Source organism: Dryobates pubescens, chromosome 4 (genome assembly GCF_014839835.1).
Source record: "Dryobates pubescens isolate bDryPub1 chromosome 4, bDryPub1.pri, whole genome shotgun sequence".
NCBI lineage: Eukaryota > Metazoa > Chordata > Aves > Piciformes > Picidae > Dryobates > Dryobates pubescens.
Window position 1 is genome coordinate 32,967,147 of NC_071615.1, and position 27,376 is coordinate 32,994,522.

The 27,376-nt window shown below is 46.1% G+C and overlaps 1 protein-coding gene across 1 annotated transcript in view; it reads right to left on the bottom strand.

The window, feature by feature from the left end:
* The window catches only part of ITGA8 (integrin subunit alpha 8), an 86,657-nt gene that overhangs the window by 40,166 nt on the left and 19,115 nt on the right, over positions 1-27,376 (bottom strand). The window contains exons 8-15 of the mRNA XM_054161053.1: positions 25,628-25,672; positions 24,376-24,419; positions 23,386-23,442; positions 23,141-23,193; positions 17,538-17,743; positions 15,243-15,434; positions 4,460-4,505; positions 2,306-2,413 (exon numbers count right to left, since the gene is read on the bottom strand). Coding sequence (XP_054017028.1) covers positions 2,306-2,413; positions 4,460-4,505; positions 15,243-15,434; positions 17,538-17,743; positions 23,141-23,193; positions 23,386-23,442; positions 24,376-24,419; positions 25,628-25,672 — 751 coding nt within the window. The remainder of the gene's footprint in view (positions 1-2,305; positions 2,414-4,459; positions 4,506-15,242; positions 15,435-17,537; positions 17,744-23,140; positions 23,194-23,385; positions 23,443-24,375; positions 24,420-25,627; positions 25,673-27,376) is intronic.

Genomic DNA, 27,376 nt, shown 5'->3' on the forward strand with positions numbered 1-27,376 from the left:
GGCCATTATCAGCAGGAAGAGAACTGACCTGGCAAGCAGCAGTTCCCAAGGCATACCTCTGAGTTTTCTTTTTTTTTCCTTAAAGAGACAGAATCACAGGATGGGTTGGGTTGGAAGGGACCTCCAAAGGTCATCTAATCCAAGTTCCCTGCACACAGCAGGGACATCCTCCACTAGAGCAGCTTGCTCAGAGACTTGGCCAGCTTCACCTTGAATATCTCCAGGCATGGGGCCTCTACCACCTCCCTGGGCAACCTGTTGCAGTGTTCAGCACCCTCATGGTGCAGAACTTGTTCCTCACATCCAATCTAAATCTGCTCTGCTCTCATTTCAAACCATTGTCCCTTGTCCTGTCCCTGCAGGCCTTTGCAAACAATCCCTCTGCAGCCTTATGTAGCCCCCTTCAGGTACTGGCAGGCTATTAGGTCTCCCTGGAGCCTTCTCTTCTCCAGCCTGAACAATTCCAGCTCCCTCAGCCTGTCCTCGTAGCAGAGGTGTTCCAGACCTCTGATCATTTTTGTGGCCCTCCTCTGGACCTGCTCCATCAGGTCCATGTCCTTCCTGAGTTGAGGGCTCCAGAGCTAGACACAGCACTGCAGGTGAGGTCTCAGCAGTGCTGAGCAGAGGGGCAGAATTCCCTCTCTCCATCTGCTGGCCACACTACTTTTGATGCAGCCTATTGTTCAGGACTGTGCATAAAAATTACTTTTTGTGCGTGTTTCCTCTATGCTTCAAGCATTCCAATTTATATAATGGCAGAAATAATATTTTCCTAGCAGTTGAAAATGATGAACAATCCACATTATTCATGCACACACAACTCCTGAAACTTTTCTGGTAGGAGGTTTCCTCTCATTTTGCAGTGTCAGTCAGCAGACATCTCAGACAAGCTGCACAGCTGGCAAAGAGACACAGAAACCCAGCCCAGGGGACTGAGGAGTTCTGGGCCTGTTGGAGTTTCCCTGATAATTGCTTTCATATGCTCAATATGAGCTTATATCAACGAAGGAGAAAAATGATGGCCTGGAAAATAGCAGCTGCTCTTCAGTTGTTTTGTCATGCCAACTGAATCCTTAGGGATGAGTATTTTAGAATAAAGCAGACAGAAATTAAATTATGCTCCTGTTAAAACTCTGGTAAATAGGAACCAAACATCTTCTGGCTCACTGGAGCACAAAAACGAAAAGTAAAGAAAAAAAATCCATGTTAAAGGAGTATGCTTTTGGGTTTTCTCCCTTTTTAAGACAGTATCTCACAGCAGAAATACTTCCTGAGAGATGTTTTTATTCCTTTCTCTTCTGCAGAAAGCCACCTCTCATCTGTCAGGTGACTGTCCTGGCTTTGAGAACTTCTCAGTTACAGCATGGAGCATTCTTAACCAGTCTTAAAGCCAGAAGTTCTGAAAAGCCCCACTCTGGCTCAATGAAGATGCTGCAGCACAATGGGGAGGTATTCAGTGCTTCATCAACTATTCAAACAAAAGGTGCTTGAATCAAAAAATCAGGATGCTCAGCCAGAAAGGCCAAAGCTTTATTAAGTTCTGAGACGGCAGAGTTCTACCATGTGCCTTCCATACCACTCTGGCAGTGTTCTACACAGGGTGTAGGACCACTATGATGGAGTGTGTCCAGAGGAGGGCCACAAAAATGATCAGGGGGCTGGAACACCTCTGCTGTGAGGACAGATTTGTGTTTTGACAGATCAGGGTTTCTGTGTTTTGTCTGCCTTAGCTGTTTCATGTTTCGTCTGCCTTAGCTGTTTCGTGTTTCACTCACTCAAACACTGCAGATGAATGTGCATCCTAGGAGACACAGCATCCTCCTGTGCAGAAGACTCCCTGTATCAGACTCAATTTCTAGATCCTTCATTTGGAGGAATCATAGATTCATAGAATCATAGAATGGTTTGGGTTGGAAGGAATCTTCAAGATCATCCAGTCCCAAACCCTGCCATGGGCAGGGAAACCTCCCACCAGCCCAGCTTGCTCAAAGCTTCATCCAGTTTGCCCTTGAACACCTCCAGGGAGAGGGCATCCACAACCTTCCCGGGCAACCTGTTCCAGTGTCTCCCCACCTTCACTGAAAAGTACAGTGAAGTAAAATACAGTAAAGTTCTGTGAAGTCCTGGCTGATATCAAAAAGAACTGTGCTTATACAGACTTTTTTGTGCTGTGCCCATAGCACGTTTGAACATTTCTTCTGAACTCTGAACATGTTCAAGAACAAGCTGCAAGAAAATTTAGAAAGTTATCTGAGAAAAAGAATGAGGCTATTTTATTATTTTTTTTGTCTAATCATGAACTTACCAGGCCACCAAAAGCTGAGAGCCAGGGAGCTGACAAGTTTTATTGTCTGGATTCACAATCATGGGGTTCAGAATGAGCTGAGCATTCACTGTCACAACAGGTCTGGCTCTGAGAGACAGAAATGAGGTTGACTGCACACAGAAGGAGCACATCACACAGAATCACATCAGGACTAAGCTGCAGCAGAGAAAACACTTAACTGAGACGACCACCAAGAAGCTGGAAAGAGAGTTGCTTGGGAGGAAACACTTTCCCAATGCTGCTTCTGCTGAAAGGAACTTGTGGGCTTTTTTGTCAGAAACTGGGGTACCTCCTTGTTTGACAGTGTGAAAGTTCTTCACCAAAACCCCACAGGTTAAGAGCATCACTGAAGCTGTTCCCTGTCATTAACCAACAGGCTTGTCCTGGCACATCAGACACATGTCATCACAAAGGGACACAGCCTGCCTTTGGGGATTTACAGTAGTCCCTTGGCCAGGATTTTATGGTGTTGGATTGGTTTTATACTGTCTCCATGAACAATGATATATTCAGGCTTGCTGTCTCTCAAGATTCTTTACAAAATCAACATAATTTGGTTAAAATACAAGTTGATGTAGAATATCTGCAGCCAATGATAAAGTGAACTGGAATGCCTTAAGAAAACTGACTTTGGGAACAAGGAATCAGCATCACAAAGTTCTGCAGGGCATGAGAATATACAGTTGTGGTGATGGGAAGCACCCTTCTGAATAAAAACCTGTTAGGAGGAAAAGACACCATCTATAACCAAAAGCAATTTAAAAGGGAAAAGAAAACAAGAAAGGGTCTAAATTCTGGGGGGGTGGGGATGGGGTTAGGACAGTAATGCTATTTCACAGCAACTTGCACCATCCTGGCCAAAACAGGTTAATACAAAATTACTCTCCTGAGCTTTTATATTTCCTTCTCTACATCACCTCAGCAAGGCACTAAAAACCTAAAATTATTTCCTTCATTTCTGTTCAACAGGGAAAACTTTTTTTTTTAAACTAGCAAATTTCAGTTAATAAAATTCCCTTTCTCCAAGCTGCATGTGTGACAGACTCTTGCCAGGAAAACAGCCTGCTGCTATTCCCTTTCTTACATTAAAAAGAAGCCATTTTTAATTGCTAAAAGACACTGGTCCTGACTCTCCAACGTGTCTTTCATGCCACTGCAAAGTGGTGCACTGCAAAGTGTGTGTGGCTCTTCCACAGGGAAAATCAGGTCTGCTCACTGCACACACACACACCCCCAGTGAAGCTAAAATGACCCAAGATTCCTGTTTTACACAATTCTTCAGCTTGGACAAACACTCAGAAGATGCCTTCTCTCAGCCAGGTGCTTCTGGGAGCACAGACGATGAGGAGAGGCAGGAATCAAGGAATACGACTGTACTGCTGCAGCAACAGATGCTGAATACTGAAATCATAGCATATAGAATGGGCTGGGCTGGAAGGGACCTCCAAAGGTCATCCAGTCCAACCCCTTCTGCAGTCAGCAGGGACATCCTCAACTGGATCAGGCTGCTCAGAGCCCTGTCAAACCTCACCCTGAATACCTCCAGGGGTGGAGCCTCAACCACCTCGCTGGGCAAAGAAATGTTGGCATGGCTGGACTGAGGCAGCAGCAGGAGATGTTTGTTTGTGTATTTGGTAGCTTGAATGTAGACCTCTAACCAGCCATCGGGGACAATCCAAAGCCACCAGCAGCTCTGTAAACTGGAATCTTGCAGGCTTTCTACACCGAGGCTAAAAGCACCACTCTTTATTTACAAGTAACAGTTCCCATCTCCATGGAGGTGACCTCCAAAGAATCAGTTACTTGAAAATTTTTTACTAGCACCATTTCCCCCCAGGAAAAAAGAGGGGGGTGGAAAAAGGCACTTTTCAATGTTCTGCTTTCTGAATTTCTGATTTAAAATGAACTGAGGAGTCCAACATTCCACAACTTTCCCCAGCTAAGACCAAGTATGGAAATTGCCATTGAAAATTCAAATTCTGAGCATGGCTTCTCACAAGGTGCTTGATTGATCATCCCTAATGAGCAACTTTTACACACTGCACCAGGGAAACACAGGAATTTGGTATTTCTTTCTTTGGAGATCTCTCACCAAAGCCATAAAACAAAAAATCCATTGTATTTACCACCTACCTGTAGACAACTGCTTTTCCAGCTCCAAAGGCACCTACAATTAAATCTGCAAAAACAAAACAGCTTCAGAAAACTACACAGCAGCTTCTCATACTTAATTTTGCTATTTTTTTTCCACCCTCAATAAAAACTATTTCTAATAAAAGTGACACCAAACAAAAACAGATTATTTCTAACAAAAATGCAGTGACACCAAACAGATGTCTTCATTCCTCAGGAATCTTTCCAAAGGCATAGCTGAAATAATTCACACTGCCAGAGATGGCCTCAGAAAGGTCTGGGTTGTATCTAGGAAGTGGCAATCTGCTTACCACCAGGTCACCTACAGCGCAATCCCACTCCTCTGTGTTCAAGGGGAGCAAGGATTCCATCACCCCCACCATTTTCTCCAGAACTTCATTTGCCATTAATTAACATTCACACAAAGAGATGCAAACCACTTTGTTGTCACTCTCATACAGGTATCTTGAAAATCTATGGTGTTCTCCCCGGCCATCCTTCCCCTCCTGCTCTCTGCAGATCATCCAGTCCAGCTATCAACCCAACACCGCCACAGCCATCAAACCATGTCCCCAAGTGCCATGGCCACACATTTCTTGGATACCTCCATGGATGGACAATCCACCACCACCCTGGGCAGCCTGTTCCAATCCCTGACCACTCTTTGCAGCAAAGAAATTTTTCCTCATTTCCAACCCAAACCTCCCCTGGCACAATTTCAGGCTATTTCTTCTTGTTCCATCACCTGATACTAGAGATAAGAGACCAGCCCCCACCTCACTGCGACCTCCTTTTAGGGAGTTGTAGAGAGCCAGAAGGTCTCCCCTCAGCCTCTTTTTCTGCAGACTAACTAACCCCAGTGCCCTCAGCTGCTTCTCACCAGCACTGTTCTCCAGACCCTTCACCAGCTTCCTTTCTCTTCTCTGAACATGCTCTTCTTGGACTGAGCGGCCCAAAAATTAACCCAGGGCTCAAAGTGTGGCCTCAGAAGTGCCCAGTCCAGGGGCACAATCATTTTCCTGATCCTGCTGGCCACACCATTGCTGATCCAGGCCAAGATGCTGGCAGCCCTGGACTGTCTTGCTGGACCACTCCAGCCTGCTGGAGGAGTGCAGGAGCCAAGCAGTGGGGAGAAGGGATCACAGTTCCTGCTGGCTCTCCAGCTGCAGCACGGTTCAGAAGAGCTTTGTTCCATCACCAAAGCCCTGGTGTCCCCTGGGCACTCCTTTCAACTCCACTGCTGCTGCCACACGAGGTGGTTTAGACAGGTCCAGGCCAGCAGAGCTGGCAGCCGTGGGGACTCACTCTGAGCTGCTGAAAACAGCATTCAGGGGAGCAAGCAAGCAGGTGAGGACCTGCTGCCCACAGCCTGGGCACAGGCCAGGTGAAGGAGCCCTGCAGCAGGCTGCAGGCACAGAGCTCTGCTGCTGGCCAGCTGGGGCCAGGCCTGGCAGAGCCTTCCCAGCCCCAGCATCTGACCAGTTTAAACAACTGTTCCCCGTGGGCAATAGCCTGTCCTACAATGAATTCCACCCAGTGATGGCCTCAGAGGAGCAGGCAGCAACAGTTTATGGTTCTGAGGCTCTTTCTGTACAACATTTACATTCTTCCACTTCCATTTGCCTTAGAGAAATGTGCTTCAGGGTTGGGAACACTTTAAATAGCAGAAGAAAATGAGTGTTGGTTCTGTCTCCTTTTTGGGACATTTCTGAGGCCTTTTCATTAGCACCTTTTATAGACAACTTGCACACACTACCAAAACCTAAAAATATTTTTCTCTTAAGCAAACAACTGATTGAGGCAGAGCCACAGCACAGCACCCATGGCAGAACTTCCCCCCACAGCTCCCTGGTAGCAGCTCCCACATTAACCCCAAAGAACTTAATCTGCTTGGGTTGGTTTGTTTGGTTGGATGGTTGTTGGTTTGTGGGTGTGGGGTTTTTTTTGGGGGGGGGGGGTGTTACTTATTTTGGGGGTTGGGGATTTTTTGTTTGCTTTTTAAAGGAAAATGAAGCATTATTTTATGATCAGTTAGTGAAAGCCGAGAAAGAAGGGGTTTCTGTTCTGTTGTTCCCAACTGGATGCTCTGTGAATTCTGCAGCAGACCAAACTCAGGCTAGGAACTCATTCATGCTTGACTTGGCAACTCAGGTTTCAGTACAGTGTTATGTTATGGCAGAGGCAAACCAGGTAGATCTCCAAGATTTCTCCAGAGCTTGGTCATGGGATAATTTCATAGTCTGATCTTCCACTAAAATTAGAGCACTCTAGGTCCTCATGAGCACAATGAGAAGCTTGAACAACCTCACCTGGAGTGTTGCGGTGTCCAGCTCTGAAGGCCTCAACACAGGAAGGACATTGACCTGTTAGAGCAGGTCCAGAGGGGGCCATGAAAACCGTCAAGGGGCTGGAACACCTCTGCTATGAGGACAGGCTGAGGGAGCTGGAATTGTTCAGCCTGCATAAGAAAAGGCTCCAGGGACACCTAACAGCAGCCTGCCAGTACCTGTAGGGGACTACAAGAAGGCTGCAGAGGGACTGTTTGCAAAGGCCTGCAGGGACAGGATGAGGGCAATGGTTTGAAATGAGAGCAGAGCAGATTTAAATTGGATGTGAGGAACAAGTTCTGCACCACGAGGGTGCTGGAACACTGCAACAGGTTGCCCAGGGAGGTGCTTGAGGCTCCATCTCTGGAGATCTTCAAGGTGAGGCTGGAGAAGGCTCTGAGCAACCTTCTCTAGCGGAGGATGTCCCTGCTGAGTGCAGGGGGCTTGGACTAGATGACCTTTGGAGGTCCCTTCTGACCCAAACCATTCTAGGATTCTATGATAACTTGAGCATACCTAATAAAATGTAGCCAATCTGAAGGTAGAAAGAATGAGTCTGTCAGACACAGCCTCACTAGCAGGAATGAATCCTTCATTCCAGCACCCACAGCTCTGTGGACACAGGTCCACACAGTCTCAGCACCCTCTGAAAAGTGGATTTTGTACATCTGCCTAGCAGATAAATCCTGGTTTCTCTAGGACAGAGTCTGGCTTATTTGAAGGCAAAGGGTAATGGGTCTATAGGAGCTACTGAAAGATTGGTTTTCCACGAGCAGCCTTTCCGTGCTGACAACTCAACCAGGTTTGGAGACAGAGCATAAAGATGAGGACATTAAATTGTGGCACCATCACAAAGGCCCTGTTTGAGCATATTCTAAATGCAGCCAGGACTGTGGTCATCCTGCTCTCCTCTGGAAGCCCTTACCTTTTCCTGGATGTCTCCTCTATTCTCTGGTCTAAGCCATGCTTATCCTTGACCTAAAGAGGTCATTCACTTGAATGAGTGAAACCACTCAGGAGGAAAAGTGGACTTAAGGAGGAGTATGCAGACACCAAAACATACTTCTACCCAGCAGTGACATCTGTGATCTAATGGAAGGACCTGGCCATTAGTCTATTCCAGCAGAGTGTTCAGTGGAAGATCCATTAGGGATTTTGCTTTGCTTCTGTTACAGAGCTCCAGTTTTGTTCTCTTTCATTGTCCCATGGAGTCCAATTCCTATGTCTATCACAGGGGAAAAAGACCTTTCTGACATTGATACAGATCCCTGAGAACTGCATATCCATCTAATCAGAGCACTTTTATAAGCAGAAGGTTTTAATTTGTTGTGTGCTCTCCAGAAGAAAAATTATTAATCATTTCGGTGGGGAAAAAAAAAAAAAAAGAAAAAGAAAAGCATGAGCTGTCTGAATTATCTGGAGTTTGGCAACTCTCCTCTCCTAAAATAGAGAGAAGTTGTCTTTATTCATTGCTTTTTAATGCTCCACATGCGATGACATCGATGCAGAGGTCACTAGCAGAAAAAAAAAGTGTTTCACAAGCAATTTGGAATGACATAGCAGAAAAAGGCTGCTTAACTACTTACAGCCCTCCTCAACAGGGCCTGGAGGAGGCAAACAAAAACCTTTGCTCCTTTGCATTTCTGAGGGGACACTTTTCAAGCCAAGATTAAAATCTGTATCCATAAAAAGAGAACAGGAAAGAAGTGCCAGAATCACAAAGTCTTCTTCACTCTCTCGCCCACGCTGCATGTTTTCAGGAGGACAAGGGACCTCACAGATGTAAGTAAATGACCACTTTGCCTATGTCATCTCACAGAGGAGCTGCTTTGTCAGCTGCTACCCTTCAGAGAAGCAGAGAGAGAATCACAGAATCACCCAGGTTGGAAGGGACCTCCTAAGGTTATCCAGGCCAACCCCCCTGCACTCCGCAGGGACATCCTCCACTACAGCAGCTTGCTCAGAGCCTTCTCCAGCCTCACCTTGAGTATCTCCAGGGATGGAGCCTCAAGCACTTCTCTGGGCAACCTGCTGCAGTGTTGCAGCACCTTCATTGCAAAGAACTTGTTCCTAAGAGAACTTTTTCCTAGATCTGCAAGGAGGGGCTGGTGGCAGCAGCCAGGATTAAGGTTGGGTAGGGGGTAGAGGGTAGGGGTACGGTTAAGATTAGGGTTAGGGTCAAGCTGTGTGCTTCTGCCTTGTTGCTGCTGTGGGGTCACAACCACACTGCAGAAACTTAAGATAACAGGCATGGAATGACTCTGAAGGAACTTTCTGCTGGCATTTCCACACAGCTTGAGGGCCTGAGCACTACAATCCCAACTGGTAGAGATTACAGAGCTTGATCTGAAACAAGTGTCTGTCATGGTCTCAGCTGAAGTCAAGGGGCACTGTGCAAAGCTAAACATTCCCAATACTGTTTTCAGATTTTACTGTGCTTGGAAAGGAAGGCCTGCAACATGTTGTCTGATGAAGAAAATTTGGTTTATGAGAGAAAATCATCAAAAGTTAAGAGAAGATGGCACAAAAAGGCACACTGGCTTCTGTAAGCTGATCTGTTCACCTGCACCCTCTGCCATGGGGCTGTGGCAGACCTGAAACACCATGGGATAAAGGGCAGAAACTTGCCATGATCTGAGCCTTCAACCAACTGGAAGAGGAAGGAAGATCAACTAAGTCCCACCTCCAGTCTCAGCAAGACATATTAATGTGTTAACCTGAGCATTCTTTGATCCTCTGATACTTTTAATGAACATCTCCACACCCTGTGAGAAATGCAGCCCCAGGGAATGAGGAGGGAGGAACATGTGGCATGCTCAGCACCTCACACTTGGCTGGAGCCTGCTGAGCAATTCCAAAGGGAAGTTGCCATGGCATAGGGTCTCTTCTTGGCCAACAAGAGTCATTGAAGACCTACATTAACTGGCACACACTTCAGTTGTGAGAAAGCCAGAAATGAGACAACAGACAGTCAAGTCACCTGCCCACTGGAACCCTATCAGGAGACAGGCAGGAAAGTGTTGACTTGATGGCCACAGACTCACTGCTGACAGCTTTAAACATCCCTTTGTGCAGTCTGCCACCTTAATTACACTGAATGGTCAGGAACTGGAAAACAATTAGAGTCCTGAGTACAGGTACTAATGGAAATGTCATAAAAGAGAGTGAGAAACAGCATAGTTGGAAACTCTGCTAAAAATATCTTTGTGAGCTTTCCTGGGGTTTATTTCCTCCAGGACATCAGGTGCCAAAAAGGCCCAAGACCAGATTTCTGTTTGTTTTCTAGGATTTCAGAGAGCAATACACCCCCAAATCTCATAAGGAAAAGTCCAGAAGAAAAATTCCCTTAAATAGCCATTATCTCAGGCTTGAAGTCTGCAGGATTGTCCATCTTGGCCAACTTGACTCAAGAATTTCAGCTAAATACAACAAACCATCACCACCCATGACAAAGTCACTTTCTCCCAATCCCATCATTCTCAGCTGCCTGTGATCCTTCTCTGGTTTTCAGCCACCATGGCAAGATAACACCTAAGGCTAACTCATGTGGGTGCATTGATTGGTGAGCAGCTCCCCATGAGCCAGCAGTGCCCTCATGCAGCCCAGGAGGCAGCTGTGTGCTGGGCTGCATCCAGAGGAGTGTGGCCAGCAGGGCAAGAGAGGGGATTCTGCCCCTGGACTCTGCTCTGCTGAGACCCCACCTCCAATCCTGCCTCCACTTCTGGTGTCCCCAGCAGGAGAAGGACACAGAGCTGTTGAAGTGAGTCCAGAGGAGGTCACACGGAGGAGCACTTCTGCTATGAGGACAGGCTGAGGGAGCTGGGGTTGTTCAGCCTGGAGAAGAGAAGACTCCAGGGGGGAACCTTAGAGCTGCCTTCCAGTTCCTGAAGAGATCCTACAGGAAGGCTGCAGAGGGACTTTTCCTGAGGGTGTCTAGAGACAGGACAAGGGGGAATGGTTTGAAGCTGAGGCAGAGCAGGGTTAGACTGGATCTGTGGAAGAAGTTCTTCAGTAGGAGGGTGGTGAGACTCTGGAACAGGCTGCCCAGGGAGGCTGTGGCTGCCTCCTCCCTGGGGGTGTTGAAGGCCAGGCTGGATGAGGTCTTGAGCAGCTGAGTTAGTTGAGAGGTGTCCCTGCCCATGGTGGGGAGGTTGGGGCAGATGATCTCTGGGGTCCCTTCCAACCTGAACCTTCTATGATTCTACAGTTTCAGTGGTGCCCTTTTGCCTGAAGGAGTTCTTTTCACAATACATCATCATTCACCTCTTTGTTATCTGTGATTCTGTGACTACTACAAGCAGAATCATAAATAAATACCAAAAAGGGAAATTAATGCACTATCACTCCAGGAAATACCCAATTACTGGGGTTAATGGCTTTATTCTTCCATTCCACTGGGCACAATGCTGTGAATTCATTAAATACCTCAAAGGATTTCAGAAAAGCATAGCTGTAAATCACACAGATTAAATGGCCCACCAAATTAAGATATTGGCTTGTCAATACATTTAAGATTCTTGGCTTGCCACTACATTTCTGCCTGATTATTCACCTGAAAACATAATTAGCTGGTAGAAACATTTCAGCTTTCATGCATTTGTTGGCCCTTGCTCTGACTCCCACGCTCAGCAGTCCTCTCCTACCAGAGCAGATGCAGCTTCTCATTGACTTAAACTGTTTGTCTTCCACAAATCTCCTGGCCCAGCTTCATCATTTAATCATCACTAGATTACAATTTGTGGTATTGTTGGCACAATGCCTGTTGTTCTCAAGAAGAGATGAATGCTGAATAACCCTTGCCTCTCTGAAAGAAACTTGAGGGGTTTCTTCCTGCTGTTGGAGTGAACATCCTCAGCAGACAGAGCTGTCAAATACTTGCATAAGAATAAGATTATCCTCCAGTTTTAACATGATTAGACTGGGTTACCAAAGTTCTGAGGACAGTTTGTCTGATTATCACACTTGTTTCCTTCTTCAAAGGTTTCTAAAGTGCCTTGTTTACATTAGAATAGAATAGAATAGAATAGAGTAGAATAGAATAGAATAGGATGGACCAGGTTGGAAAAGACCTTCAAGATCATTGAGTTCAACCTATCTTCCAACACCATCTAATCAACTAAACCATGGCACCAAGCATCCCATCAGGTCTCTTCCTAAACACCTGCAGTGATGGTGACTCCACCACTTCCCTGGGCAGCCCATTCCAATATGCAATCACTCTTTCTGTGAAGAACTTCTTCCTAACATCCAGCCTAAACCTCCCCTGGTGCAGCTTGAGATTGTGTCTTCTTGTTCTGGTGCTGGTTGCCTGGGAGAAGAGACCAACCCGCACCTGGTTACAACCTCCCTTCAGGTAGTTGTAAAGAGCAATAAAGTATTCCCTGAGCCTCCTCTTCTCTAGGCTAAGCAACCCCAGCTCCCTCAGCCTCTCCTCATAGGGCTTGTGCTCCAAACCCCCCACAGCTTTGTTGCCCTTCTCTGGACACGTTCCAGCAAGTCAATAACTTTCCTGAACTGAGGGGCCCAGAACTGGACACAGGACTCAAGGTGTGGCCTAACCAGTGCAGTGTACAGCTACATGCTGTTCTGAAGGTTATCACTGAGACCAAACTAACAAAGAATGAAGAGGTCTTTTGTACACTTCCCTGTGCTGAAAAAGGCTTGACTAAAAGAATAACCACAAGAACAGGCCAACAGCTGTGTTTGGATCAAGGTGAGACAGCTTGAAGATGTAGCTTCAGTGGCACTGGCCCCAGGGTGACTCTCTTAAGTTAATAAGGATGAGTCTAAACAGGCAGGGAGCAGAAACAAACAGTGCATTGTTTATCTGAGCAATTAACTAATTAATCAGCAATCTTTGAATAGTGAATTCACTGCTCTGGATCCACCCACACTGTTAAGAGAGCCTGGTAAAAGCATCCTGGGTCACAAAACACAGTCTGCTGGTGGACGTGCCACCAGAAGAAAGCAAGCTTCATGAGTTGAGTAAGTTACTCATTATAAACCCTTTGCTCAGCTGCAAGCAGTCACTGAGTCCCTCAACAGCTGCTGAGATGTGAGGGTAGAGACCTCGAAGCCTCCCCATGCCTCAGCCCTACACAGGCAGAGGAACCAGCTGGAAGTGAGGCACCATCACCTAGATCATCACAGGCTCCAAGCACGCCATGGGGACCAGCTTTGAAGGGCTGCCCAGAAGCCAAAAGAAACAACTTTCTTTCCCATTAAACAGATTGGTGGATTTCTTATTTTCTGATGAAAATGGAACTATGCTAGGAGAAAAAGACAAATAAGACCATTAATAAAATAAACTACCACCCAAAATATATGCCTGAGATGAGGCTCTACTCCCTGCTCCAGGCTCAGAATGGAGCAAAAGGGCCCTAAAAATCCCAGATTTACTGGTGAGTGGAGTGAAAGCAGCTCAGAATAAAGCAAAAGGGAGCCCAAAAGCCCCAGATTCACTGGTGCTGCCCCTCAGCATTTCCTCAGGAGGTGAAGGAGGAAAGCTCTTTGACACCAGCAAGATTACTCACTACCTCACCTACTGTGTCTGTGCTTGCACTTCCCCACATTATTTCCTTTCTTGTTTCCTTCCTCTTTCCCATAGGAGGGCATTCTATTTCTGTGCTAGTGCCGTGCCATGATTGTACTATTTTTACAGCTCTGTTTTGGTACTTTGAGTTGTTATGAATTGAGGAGGAGGTGGCTGACTGACAGCAAGGTTTTCCTCTCTTCTTTTCTGACACTAATGCCCTGGACTGCTCAGGCAGGCAGTCACATGAGAGATGGGGGGGAAAAGCTGGTGACAGTAAATGCAGAAGGTGGAGGAGGCTGGCAAAATAAATAACTCATGCAAAAAAAGCAAACCTTCTACCACAGAGTGAGCTGGCATCACAATGTGACATTCTACACACAGCATGTTTAGTGGAGCCAACAAGGAGAAGCACAGCAGCTCCAAGACATCTCACAAATGAGTTGACTGCAGCAGCTCAGCAGTGCACACTGAGAAAGACCAAGACCCATGACCCAAACCAACACAAAGATGCTACACAGAAATTGCCCCAATGTCCTAGGTGGGCTTCTACTCTTCCTTCTTCCCCCTGTGACTCAAAGGAGACCTGAATGAATCTCCCCCTTCTCTCCCTCTATCTTTTCAATCTCAGCAATGTCAGGAATGCCATATCCTGTTTTCTTTGGTTTTGCTGGGGGGCCTTCTGGGTGCTTCAGGCCATGTTTAAAGAGCTTCATTGTCCAGAAGAACCTCATTAGTCATGGACAATGAAAGCATATTAATAGCAACAGCAACAATATGCAAACAAAGAGTCAGGATAGCTCTTGAAGCTTTTTCTTTTCTCCAGTGTTAAGGATCCCTCACTTCAGTCTTGTGATAACCTCACTTTATTACTCAGGGCCAGCTTCTCTGTTTGCAGAACTGCAGTTTCTAGTGTAAACACCCTTCCCAGGACCCCTCTTCTGCTCCTCTTTCAAGGCTTTTACAATCCATCACAAAATGGTAAAAGAGATCCCATTTCTGTCCCTTTAAAAATCAGTTTGCACTTTTAAAGCCAAGACTAGCCTTGAAACAGCCCAGGCAAACTGAAGTGATGCCACAGGAAGTTTGGAAGTGAAGACCATCAGCATTCTCCTGTGGATGAACTTCCCACAGCAACAGAACAGTCTGGCTGAGGCTGCTGTACTGTGATGAAAAGAAGAACAGACTTGCTTCCAGAGGAGAGAGAGTCAAACCAGGCAGACTTAAACCAGCTCCAACATTCTGACTCTTAGAATGCTACAAACAGGCCTCTTCAATAACTCCCTAGAGAAACTCTGATGTTACAAACTCAGTAAATCTGAAAGCATGTCAGGTAAACTAATAAAGCAGAATTAAAGGCAACCTAAAAAGGAAGAGTTTGTGTAGCACAATGAAAACATGAAAGGGAAAGAAAGGCCCCAATGAAGTCTCTGCCTTGGAGCAATGTCTTAGCATTCTCTGCTTTTCTGTAAGGGATCAAAGCCACCAAGGGTTTATATATAGCTCAGCATCCCTTTGGACAGCAAAACACAACTCAGCAACACAACCAAGGCAATCCCTCCTGCAACACAACGTGGTTCCAATTAAGAAAGAATGCCAGGATGAAGGAGACCTTACAAGTTCAATAAGCTGAGAGCATTCAGTTTTAGGGAGTGAGGGAAAGGGTTAAACTTTTTATTGAAAAGCTTCACATGTTTTATGTTAATGTAACCAGTTAAGCCCTTTCTTGCCTTTCTGATCATGTCTTTTGACAGGAGAGGGGGTATTTGTTTTGTCTGATTTTAACTCTCAGGAGAGCAAGCTAGAACTATCCAAACATGACTCTTTCCTCTGACCTCTACCTTCCAAAAGGAGCAGTCCAAGGATGATGCTTTTTCCAGAGAATGGCAAGACAAAAATTCCCTTTCTAATGGGAAAATCTTACCTGGGTAATCATTCTTGTCTACATCTGAGTCTCCTCTCAGAGTGAAGCCAAATCCTGAAGGCATGGACTGTGAGGCCCAGGCTCCACTGAGAACCTGGGAAGGGTTAGACTTTAACCCCTTACTGTATCCATTGTAAATGAGCACTTTCCCTCTTCTGTCTTCTCCTGCAAACGGTGCACCAACAGCAATGTCTGCAGGACAACAAAGGATAGAGAGAGAATGGGCACCACTAAAATACAGCAAAAATTAAGCCACTGAAGAGGAGAAAAAACCAAAAAAGACATAAATGGCTTTTGCTACATCCATGCAAGAAAGAACCCCAAGGTTCTGTACTGCTGTATGGACTCTAGTTTTAAGGCAAATATAGCAAATGTTTGTAGTGACTTTTCTGTGTCAATCTCCTGTGCCAAAAAGCTAATAAAAACATGCCATGAAGGGGTAATTGCCTTATGCTGTGCAGCCAGTCCACACTGCATTCCTCTGCCACATTTGCAGGGCATTTCATAAGCATGACAATTCCAATGATCCAGTAAATGCCTGCTTCTAATTCCATTATTTTAAACAAATTTCCCTTGATTTCATTTATTGCCTATTAATAAGGATCAGCTGGTAGAGAAAATTAATTTTCTTTTTCCAGATAAAATATTCAACACAGACATAAAAAAACCCAAACAACCTCCACCCTGCTTCAATCATCCAGTTCCAGAACAATGGAATTTAATGTTTACATCTATATCAACCCAACACCTTATGGAGAAAAAATGGGAGTATTTCTGAGGCAGAAACTTAACAGGAGGCCTTGGGCACTGGGCAGTTAAGCAGAGCAGAACTCATAATGCTCTTCTCAGTTCCTGCAAATGGGATGTAAAGAATGGTGTCTAGACTGAGCTAGCCATCAGAAAACACTAGAGGAGGATGTGTACCTACAGCCTTCATCTTCAGGTTTTCATCTAGGAAGTGGTGCTGGGCTCCTTTGTTAAACTTATCTTCAGCACCTGGGATTTGTTCCTTCACTCCAAAGGCAGGAGTGCACCAAAGGTCTGGCACCTTCAGTTAGACAGCAGAAGACTTTGGCTCTAGATTCTTCTCAGCCTTTTCCACACAGTGAGGGAGAAAAGCAAGAATGTGTTCTCCCCTCCTACCAGAATGCTGGAGAGCAGGGACACCAACAGTCCCTGTCTAGAAAAGCTGAAGGCATCTGCTATTGCTCACAGGTGGAGAACAAGAAGTCTCCACCGTGGAGTCCAGCTGGGTCCATGACAGGATTCCAGGCCAAGCCAGTGGGGATATTCTCAGCTGGCACAATCCAGTGACTTTTTCCCACAGGAGGCTATTCTGATTTTGTGTGCCCTGAACCTCAAGACAACCCTGTGGCTCCTGACATGAATCATCCCTTGCACAGGAGCCACACATTTGTCCTGAAGTCCAGTGTCTAGAGCACCATGAAAAGCAGCCCTCAGGTTAAGGAGGGGCTAAGTCCATACATTTTTCGTTAGCAGGCCAACAGCCTTGGAGGCTCCTGTGCAAGATACATCCCTCAGGAGAAACTGCTTAGGGCTTGAGAGGCAGAGGTGCCTGCTCTGCACATCTCTAACATCCTGGAAATAAGTAAGGAAATGAACAGAGGGAAAGCCAAGGTGCTACTGACCACATCTAGGAGGCTAACTCCAGGTGCTCAAGGCTTCTAGACTATCTCATGTAATTAAGCAAATTAGTTTACCTGGGCTGTTTGCTTGGGCTGAGGCTCCAGTTAGCTTACATGAAAGTTTGGCTGTGTGAAAGTGCTACAGGCATCTGAAGAAGGTCTCATCCTGTGCCTGCTTCTCTCAGTGCCTAAGTATCAGTGGCAGCTGACTCCAAACCACTCCCTCTATCCTTGTGCAGCTCTTTCACTGTGGGCAGAGAGCTCCCCTGACTGAGCCTCATTCACTTCTCAAGCCCATCTGAGCATTGGAGGAGAGAAGGAGAGCTCTGCTTTGAAACCAATGCAATGCCTCAGCTATTCCAATGTAATTACAGACATGTAACAACAGGTAGCATTTTTATGCAAATGAGCACACTAATATTAATTAAAAAACAGGTCTGTAGCCACCATGACCAGCCCCCTATAGGTAAACTTGGCATGGCTTGGCCCTTGGCATCAGTTTCATTAGCAATAACGTCAATTCTTGTCACTTTTCAAGGCAATTAAGATGCTAAAAATCTGGTTTCAGCCACTGCACAGACACTCAACCGTCACTGCTTGGCCATTTTTAACTTCAGAGACAGAGATGACAACCTGAGCTGTAACTCACCATTATATCCATCTCGATTGAGGTCTCCAAGGTGTGTGATTGCACTGCCAAACCTCCCAAACACTTCGGTGCCCGTCAGGAGCTGCGCGTCTTGGAAGAGGAAGGCTCCCTCCTGCAGGTACAGGTAAACCTGCCCAACTTCTTTAGGCTTGCTCTCAAACTCACGTTCCATAAAGAGAGGGGCACCAACTAAGATATCATCTAAGCTGGAACAGGCAAACAAAGACCAGTGTCACTGGGAGACTGAGTGCAAGCAACACAGTTCGTGCCTTAGGGAAATGGGAAGCTGATGATTAGTACAGCCACAGGTCAGCTGAGGTAAGGAGGCACTTCAGGAGTTCTCCTCCAAACACTTAGAATCATAGAATCAATAAGGTTGGAAGAGACCTCAAAGATCATCAAGTCCAACCTGGCACCCAAGACCTCGTGACTACTAGACCATGGCACCAAGTGCCACATCCAATCCCCTCTTGAACACCTCCAGGGATGGTGACTCCACCACCCCCCTGGGCAGCACATTCCAACAGCTAACGACTCTCTGTGTGAAGAACTTTATCCTCACCTCAAGCCTAGACTTCCCATGGCAGAGCTTGAGATTGTGTCCTCTTGTTCTGGTGCTGGTTGCCTGGGAGAAAAGACCAATCCCCTCCTGGCTACAACCTCCCTTCAAGTAGTTGTAGAGAGCAATGAGGTCTCCTCTGAGCCTCCTCTTCTCCAGGCTAAACAACCCCAGTTTCCTCAGCCTCTCCTGGTAGGGCCTGTGCTCGAGGCCTCTCACCAGCCTCATTGCCCTTCTCTGGACACATTCTAGAGTCTCAATGTCTTTCTTAAATTGAGGGGCCAAGAACTGTTTGGTCAAAGCATGGTCAGAAGGCTGCCCATGGCTGTGGCAACTCCAGTTTTAACTACCTCCATGGATTGAGACTTCACAACTGCTTCTAGTGTTTTATGACACAGAAAAAAATGACCCTAATGACTAACCCTTACTCTAACCCTACTTTAGGAGCAGCTCAGCTGACACTTTACCACAGCTATACACCATGGTTCTAAGCTACAAAGCATAGAATTTAGTAGAGAATATCTCACCTAAAAGCCTTTTAATCACATTGTAGAGCTTACACACTCTACAAATTGTGACAAAGTACTTCCAGAAATGTTATTTTCCATTAGATTTTACAATGTGTTTCCATAAAGGAAACCACAACTCAGAATGCCAGGTCACTCTGGTGCAGTTAGTCAGTGTTTTATAGGTCAGTTTTTACCCCATGGCATCAATAACTAAAAAAGGAAGGAAGCAGAGGCTGACTTGACATCAGAGGTGAGATTTTCCTTTCACACTAAACATCAAAAGTCCTCCTCCACTAATGGAAGATGTTTGTGGCTGGGACAGAACATCAGCTGGAGCAGTTGCCATGGAACTCCAGCAACAACAAAAAGAGATGATGAATGCTGCTTTTTTTACAAGCTATTGGACACAGGACATGCACTAAAAGCACCCCCCAGGAGCACTGCCGTCAGCCAGAATTCCATTACATCGCAGCCCAGCCATTCCCAGTAAGACTGGGAGCCCACACTGTTATGTGCTGCATAAGCTGTGGAGTAAAAGATGAGCGTGGCTCCAGGGAGTACTTTACAAATGAAGGATTGTAAGACTAAGGGAAGGCTTTTATAGAGGTGATAAGGAACCAAAATACTCAGAGCCAGAAAGCTCCCAGTACACTGATGTAAAATAAGTAGCTATGTGGATACCTTTACAACTCCAGTCCTTAGAGCACTATCCAGGGTGCCTAAAATGGTGTCTGGAGAGTGGCAGACTATCCATTATCCACAGTGGCTTAAAATTCCCTCAGCAGAAGCCTAACCCAGAATACAGGGGAGGTAGAAAGCAAGCAGCCAGGAGCTGAAGTCTTGTGCAGGGAGCACAGCATCACAGCTTCAAGTGCACAGTGTTGGGTTCTTTTTCTGGGAAGATTTCTTTGTTAGAACATGTTACAGTGACTGGATAAAATGTGTGAAGAGTCCAGGAGCAGGGACAAGAACCCAGGGGTTAGATGGCTCATCTCTTGATGTGCTGAGGGAAAGGGGAGAGGAAGGCACACCTCTAAACTACACTGACCAATTTCTCAGGTGGTTATAGGCAGCAGTGTGTCCTGGGGCACCCACAGCACTTCCTGTGCCTTCCCTCCAGCTCCTGTCATGTCCCACCTACACCAAAGCCTTCCCTTCCTAATTGTTCTTATTCCTCCTTCTGTGTCACTGCTGAGTTATGTAGGTCAAGAGGAGCTGCCTCAGCAAGACCTCTCCAGGAGCAAGCCTTCCCTCAGGCAGTTCTGAGGTTGTGGGCTGGTTTGGTTTTACTGCAGTCACAGCAGTGAACTAGAGCCAGAAAGGAAGGGTTCCTCAGCTGCCTTGCTCTCCCTCATCCTCACTCACTTCTGGTTGCTCTCCAAATGGGTAATAAGCAGCTGCTGCTTATCCTGCTTTATGGCCAGTGGTAACTTCCAATTCCTGCAGTTTAAAAGTATTCAGACATCAAGGGGGAGGACTTGTGGGGTTTTAAGTACCTGTGGAATTAAAATCAGGCATTTTTGTTCATGAAGGAGGATATTACACCTGGCTTTCCAAATGCAGCAGTTGGCACTTACAAACCTGGAGCTCTGATTCCTTTTTAAAGGCCCTAAGAGCAAAGCAAAAGCTAAAGGCCCTGGACAGTAATATCAAACCGTAAAGCTGAAATCCAGTTTGCAGTGGCTTTTTGGTCTGGTTCATTAGATTTCTTTCACTGCTGCACTGGGATGCTGCAGTTACCATCAATTACACATTTCTTTCTGTTCCAGCACAGAGAGGTAACCAGCCAGCATCATTTCCCTCCTGATAAAAGCACAAGCTGACCACCTGCTGAGACTGTAGGCAGTTTCTTTGCATCCTGCCAGGTAATAAAAAGCTGAGTATGGGAAATGTCAAGAGGTCAAAGTATAACTATGGGAAGCTTTGATAGAGGCCAAATAAGAGAGCAGTGAACAGTTTATTCCACTAGTTTTATTGGACTGTTTCAGCCTAAATCCAAAGTGTTCCCTCTTCCCCTCTTTACTAGGAGAGCAGCCTGCAAGTTGATGGCAAAGCTTGGTTTGCTAAGTTTCACTGTGGATTTCTCATCATGAGCAGTGGGCAACGAAACAGCAGCTCAAGCAATACCTTCAGCTTCCCTCTCCTGCCTACAGCTGTGAGGTGCTGCAGCCAAGGTTTTTCCTAGGACGAGCCCAATTTTTGAGCCTTATTACAGCCAAGCACCATTCCTACTAATCTTCTCTGCATGTACCTTATCAGGGTTCTTGTACTGATAAGGCCATTGCTACCTCCTTTCATAGAATCATCTGGATTGGAAGGGACCTCCAAAGATCATCCAGTCCAACCTACCTGAAGTCAGCAGGGACATCCTCTACTAGATCAGGTTGCCCAGAGCCTTGGCCAGCCTCACCTTGAAGATCTCCAGGGATGGGGCCTCAACAACCTCCCTGGGCAACCTGGTGCAGCACCCTCATGGTGCAGAACTTGTTCCTCACATCCAATCTAAATCTGCTCTGCTCTCATTTCAAACCATTGCCCCTCATCCTGTCCCTGCAGGCCTTTGCAAACAGTCCCTTTGCAGCCTTCTTGTAGCCCCTTCAGGTACTGGCAGACTGCTCTTAGGTCTGCCTGGACCCTTCTCTTCTGCAGGCTGAACAACCTCACCTCCCTCAGACTGTCCTCCTAGCAGAGCTGCTCCAGCCCCCTTATCATTTCTGTGGCCCTCCTCTGGACCCTCTCCATCAGGTCGATGTCCTTCCTGTGCTGTGGGCTCCAGAGATGGATGCGCACTGCAGGTGAGGTCCCACCAGAGCAGAGGGACAAAATCCCCTCCCTCCATCTGCTGGCCACACTGCTTTTTATGCAGCCCAGGATGCTGCACTGAGCTGCACAAGAAACCCAAGTGAATCTGAAGTGGTCATTTCCTTTCTGCTTCCCGCCCCCCCCTGTTTTACTCTTCCTTCCAGATAAATATTTCCATTGACTCCACGTGCAGAGCAGCAAAGCCAGACTGCAGAGCTAATCAGATATGTTTATCATGCAGAACTTTTTGTGTTTTGTTTTCTGTTGGATGTTTGGATCTCAGAGAGAGGCATTAGATTTCTTTTAAGATACAGCCTGGGAGACCACACAGGCCTCAGCAGCAGTTTGACTGGATTACTGACATAAACTGTGGGCTTAGAGATACACAGAACATCCAAAACCTGCCAAGGAACCCCGTGATTCACAGGAAATAACCTGCACACAAGAGAGCTTGCTTCAGTGAGAGCTTCAATAGCAAGTTCCCTGACAGTCTGTTGTATTGCATATACTGATTCTCCACCCTTTCACATCAGCAATGGATTGATGGCCTGACTAAATTAATCCTGACTGTACCATAAAAGCAGGTACTGACTTTTAGGGGTACTAGCACAAAATCTGCCCTCAGAAACTTGGGAAGATTTGAGCACTATGAAGCCAGCAGGGAAACTGTTGAAGCTTCTTTCTTTTGTTGTTTTGCTTTTGTTTTGGAACTGCAATAATATTTTACCACCTTTTCTTGTACCTCTCACTCTTTAAAGGGTCACCAGCCACTGACCAGAAGCAGTGATTTGGCCCAGGAAAATTAATACACTGTGTTTAAGAATCTAATAAGAAATATACACAAGAAGAGAACATGAATTAGACATATCTGAGACAGTTTGCAATAGGCAAGAGTATGACACAGCTCTGAATATAATCCTGACTCACCTTTGTGCAAGCTTCCAAGGCTTTGAGCTCAGGAATCTTCATCTGCTTGCTAGAAAGCTAGAATCGCAGAATGGCTCAGGTTGGAAGAGACCCCTGAGCTCATCTGCTCCAACCTCCCCACCATGGTGCAGGGACACCTCTCAACCAGACTCAGCTGCTCAAGGCCTCATCCAACCCCCAGAGTGGTGTATCAATATTCACTTACTAAAATCCTGACCTTCTAAAAATGTTTCATCAGACAAAGGGCTCTGTTCAGCAGGGCCTGGAATCCTCGTGTGCCTCAGGCACAACCCTGGGCGCTGAGCTGCACTCTTCCCCAGGCAAGCACAAAGCCTGTCCCGACAGCCATGGGCCACACACACCTCTTGGTCCTCTGGATGATGAAAAGGGATGGAAAACCAGCAGGTTCTTATGGTATTGGGAAGATTTACCATGGAGAAGTGAAGCTATGAGAGAAGACTGACCTACTTCTGAGAACAGGAGAGGGAACTCTTGACTTTCACCTATCTCCTCCTAGAAGTAGCTACCACTGCTTATTCGCTGTGCTTCTGCCTGTAGCTGTTTTCTAAGCCTTTGGGTGTTCCTGCTCTGCCACATTGCTTTGAATTCAGGTTCAGGAAGATCAACTGAGCCAAACCAGGCCCGCAAACACCTGTGCCACTGTGACTGCACAAAGATGAGCCTACATGAACAACAACAACAGAATGGCTGAGAAGCCCAGCACCTGAAAACTCTGTGCTTGGTAATCAATATCAGGCATTGCTTCTAGGAGTGTTCAGGGGAGCTGAATGGATTTGGTAACCTACCCATCATTGTTGACATCAGCTACTGCAACTGTGTACCCAAAATAAGATGCCATCTGGAAACAAAAAACAACAGACAGGCTTTCAGATCAGACTGCAGTTTCAAAGGGCTTTCTTTCTGCTAATCTTTGTTTCTATGGTCATTAATTCTAAGAATGAAACAATTTCACATACATGATTGAAGCTGTGTTAATGAAGTAACATTCTCTAGAGACAGAGTATTTCATCACACAGTTGCCTGACATTACCTGCTCACCAGTGAAATTCTGGATAAAGGTCAAGTCTGAAGAATTAATAATTGAGACCTGAAAACAGAAAAAGATGGAACGTTTCAAGCACACGTGGGGATGCTACAGCAAAACATCACTGCAAGCCAGTCTGATGTGCTGAAAGATGGTCCAAGGGGCCAAGAAAATAAAACCAAACCAATTGTTTTCTGTCTGTCTCACCAGAGCTTTCCTGTATGATCTTGAACAAACCACTAAGGCTTTATGAGTTTCAGGTCTCCCAAGAATAAAATGCAGAAAACACTCTTTCTCTTCTCACTGGACACTGAACAGCAGCAAATCCCACACTATCAGCTCATCAGGGACTGCATGAAAACACAACCTTAAACCAGGAACAGCCACATCCATAGGCACAGGCAGACAGAAATACCACACCTTGCTTCTGAAAACTGCTGTGAGGCAGTTTCAGAGACACGAGGAGCTTGGAGTCCCCCAAAGCAGAGAATGTGCCTGTGGCTGGGATCTCCGTCTGCCAGCCAGCTTAGTTCTGGAACCTTTCCCTACAAGGTAAAATCTGTATCCACACCTGGATATTGTTGGCTCCCTTTGCTTCTTACTGCACCTCATGACTTGCTGCACCTGCCATTTGGTCTGTACACTGAGAGCACTGGAAATAAACACTGGGGAGGGATAATAGGAACTAGGACTTCGCTCCACTGTGGACACAGCACTGCACATAAGATATGCTAGGCTTAGGCAGGCAGAGGGATACTGGTCATGTTCAAAGCATGCTAATGATTGCCTGTTGCTAACAGACTTCAGAAGAGACTAAGCACTTAATAGTCAAAACTCAAATTGGCAAGGTAAGCCTGAGGGTGAAGTCCGGGGCAGTTTTCTCTGATTATGAAGTTTAGGACCAAAGAGACAGAAAATGTAACACAGCCTTTAACCTTCCACAGAGTCTAACAGCTTCTCACTCCAAAAAGGATAAAATGTGGGTCCAGTACATACATAGCCAAAGTTCTGTGCTCCCCTTGGGACTCCAGCAACCAACTCTGCGGGGAGAAATGATCCACAATGAACTGCTTCTGCTGTCCCGATGGTGCATGCAACCTCCACCCCATGCCCCTTCCAGATACCCAGCCCTCAGCATTTTGATTCGTTATCTGTACCACAAACACCTGCAAATCACTTTCAAGACAATTAACATACAGTATTTTAACAGTCATTTGGTGCATATTAGATCTGAACTGCTGAATACACTCCCCCCCAGGGATCTCTTTCTGCATAGCACTGCTTAGCACAGCACAGTAATAAAGCTCTCAGGACAAACCAGCTCATTACCTGCCAGTTGTGCATTGAAGGGACCACAATCACTTGTGACATCATACAGAGAGCAAAGAAGCTAAACACAACTGTCCTTACAAACACTCATTTTCTTTCTGGCTCCACAACAGTTTATCTCCTCTGTCATCTCATTTGATGCCATGATACTAAGAAGCATTCACTTTTCCTAATCCCAGGGACTAGCTGAACACTTCATCCTGCTGTAGAATCTCTCCCTCTGGCCCATGTTTTAATAAAAAGAATTCAATTCCTCTGTCTCCTGCTGTTAAATGTAAGGCTCAGGGAAGGGGAACAAGCCCAGAGAACTTGTTCTCACTGCATTATGCCTGTGAAGCAGAATATAAGATATGAAAAGGGTCAGGTAATGCACTGCCCCAGGCACCTCATCCTTACAGGCAGCTGGGGAAACTCTCCCAAGGCCAAGAGCCAGGGCTCTGTCCAGAAACAGCTGAATGTTATCTCCTGAAGCTTCCTGTGGGCAGCCATAAGTCTGCTTTCTGCACACAGAGACCCTTTCAACCCACGCTGCATCTGCCCAGCCAGAAGTTCAGCAGGCTCTGAGCAGGTGAGTACTTTGAATATGGTCTGGAAGGCTGCACAGAACCACACTGTTGGCTCCACTCATCACTACTGGGCACCAAACCTGCTAAATGCAGTGAGCCTGGAGGCCTCCACCTACCCTGCTCTCATGGCTCGGACTGTTGAGCAGATGCATGGGCACAATGCCATAAGAGATTCAGACTCTGGGTTAACTTCTGCTCTGTTACACTAGACCTTCTGAGGAGCTATCTGCCTCTGAGGCAGCTTGAGTCTCACCATTGTTTCAAGTGTACAAAAGCTCTATTCCTGCACAGAGCCCCAAAAGGAGGAATTTCATAGGTGCAAATGGTTGCCATTCAGATCTACAGCTTCTTACCTTGTTCAGAATCCCCAGTAAATTCCCCAGCAGCCACTGAGTATCCTGTTTAAACACAAATTACAAGCAAAACACTTGGTAAACCACATCCCTCAAAAACCATGCAAACCCAAGCAGATTTGACTGTTCCTCTGACCATCAGAATGCATATTTTCCAGCAGCAGTATACTAAAGCTGTGTGGGGAAAAGGAAAATTGTTTATCACATTATTACGACTAAATTAACTGTAGGTCTGGATGCATACTAAATCTCTCCCTTTTCTCCAAAAAAACAGCTTCTAAATCATTCATTCTTAACAATTTCTCTGGCAAACCAGCAGACACTTCATCACTGCTCTGGAGTGTGTGAGTGTCCTGTGTTAGCTCTGTCTGGAAGCCACATTTCCAGAGATGCAGATTAGCAGCTCCTGGAGCTTTAGCAAACCTGAGAGATCACAGAATCACAGAATGTTAGGGGTTGGAAGGGACCTTGAAAGCTCATCCAGTCCAACCCCCCTGCCAGAGGAGGATCACCTGGAGTAGATCACACAGGAATGCATCCAGGCAGGTTTCGAGTATCTCCAGAGAAGACGACTCCACAACCCCCCTGGGCAGCCTGTTCCAGTGTTCTGTCACACTCACAGTGAGAAAAATTTTCCTCATGATTCCATGGAACTTCCTATGCCTCAACTTCCACCCATTGCCCCTTGTCCTGGCACTTGGCATCACTGAGCAGAGCCTGACTCCATCTTCTTGGCACTCACCCTTCACATATTTATCAACATTAATGAGGTCACCCCTTAGTCTCCTCCCTCCAAACTGAAGAGCCCAGCTCCCTCAGTCTCTCCTCGTAAGGAAGATGTTCCACTCCCTTAATCATTTTTGTGGCTCTGCACTGGACCCTTTCAAGCAGTTCTCTGAGGTCTTTCTTGAACCAAGGGGCCAAGAGCTGGACGCAATGCTCCAGATGTGGCCTCACCAGGGCAGAGGGGCAGGAGAACTTCTCTAGACCTACTAACCCCAGCCCTTCTGATCCACCCCAGAATGGCATTGGCCTTCTTGGCCACAAGAGCATATTGCTGGCTCATGGTCAACCTTCCATCCACAGGACCCCCAGGTCCTTTTCCCCTTCACTGTTCTCCAGCAGGTCAGTCCCCAGCCTATACTGATCCATGGGGTTGTTCTTCTCCTAGATGCAAAACTCTCCATTTGCCCTTGTTGAATTTGATTCAGTTTCTCCTGTCCAACTCTCCAGCCTGTCTAAGTCTTGCTGAATGGCAGCACAGCCCTCTGGTGTGGCTGACAGTGCACCCTTAGCTACTGACCAGAGGCAAGACATTTGGATTGGATTAGGGACTAATGAACCAAATTCATGGGCAAGAGATGAGAAGATGCATCCCTGCTTTCCCATTCACTGCATCTTTTGTTCTTTGCAATCATGTGAAGAAAAACATTTTTACCTGCAGGAGCCACATGAACATAATGCAAACTCTTAGGCACACTACTAATTAAGGGCACCTAAAGGGTCTTCATTCTATTTATTGCATAACATCTTCCAAGTGATTTTTCTTACAGCTTACTTCAGCTGTATCTTTTAAATAGCAGTGAGAATGAACAGGGCATTTAGGCAGTGATGTACAAAATGCTGTAGAACTGAGTCTTCTTTTACCTACTCAAAATTGAAGCAGTCTTAAACTATTTTAAACTCAACCAATCATCCTGGAATGAAAATAAATAAATAAATATATATATATATATGAAGGGGGGAAAT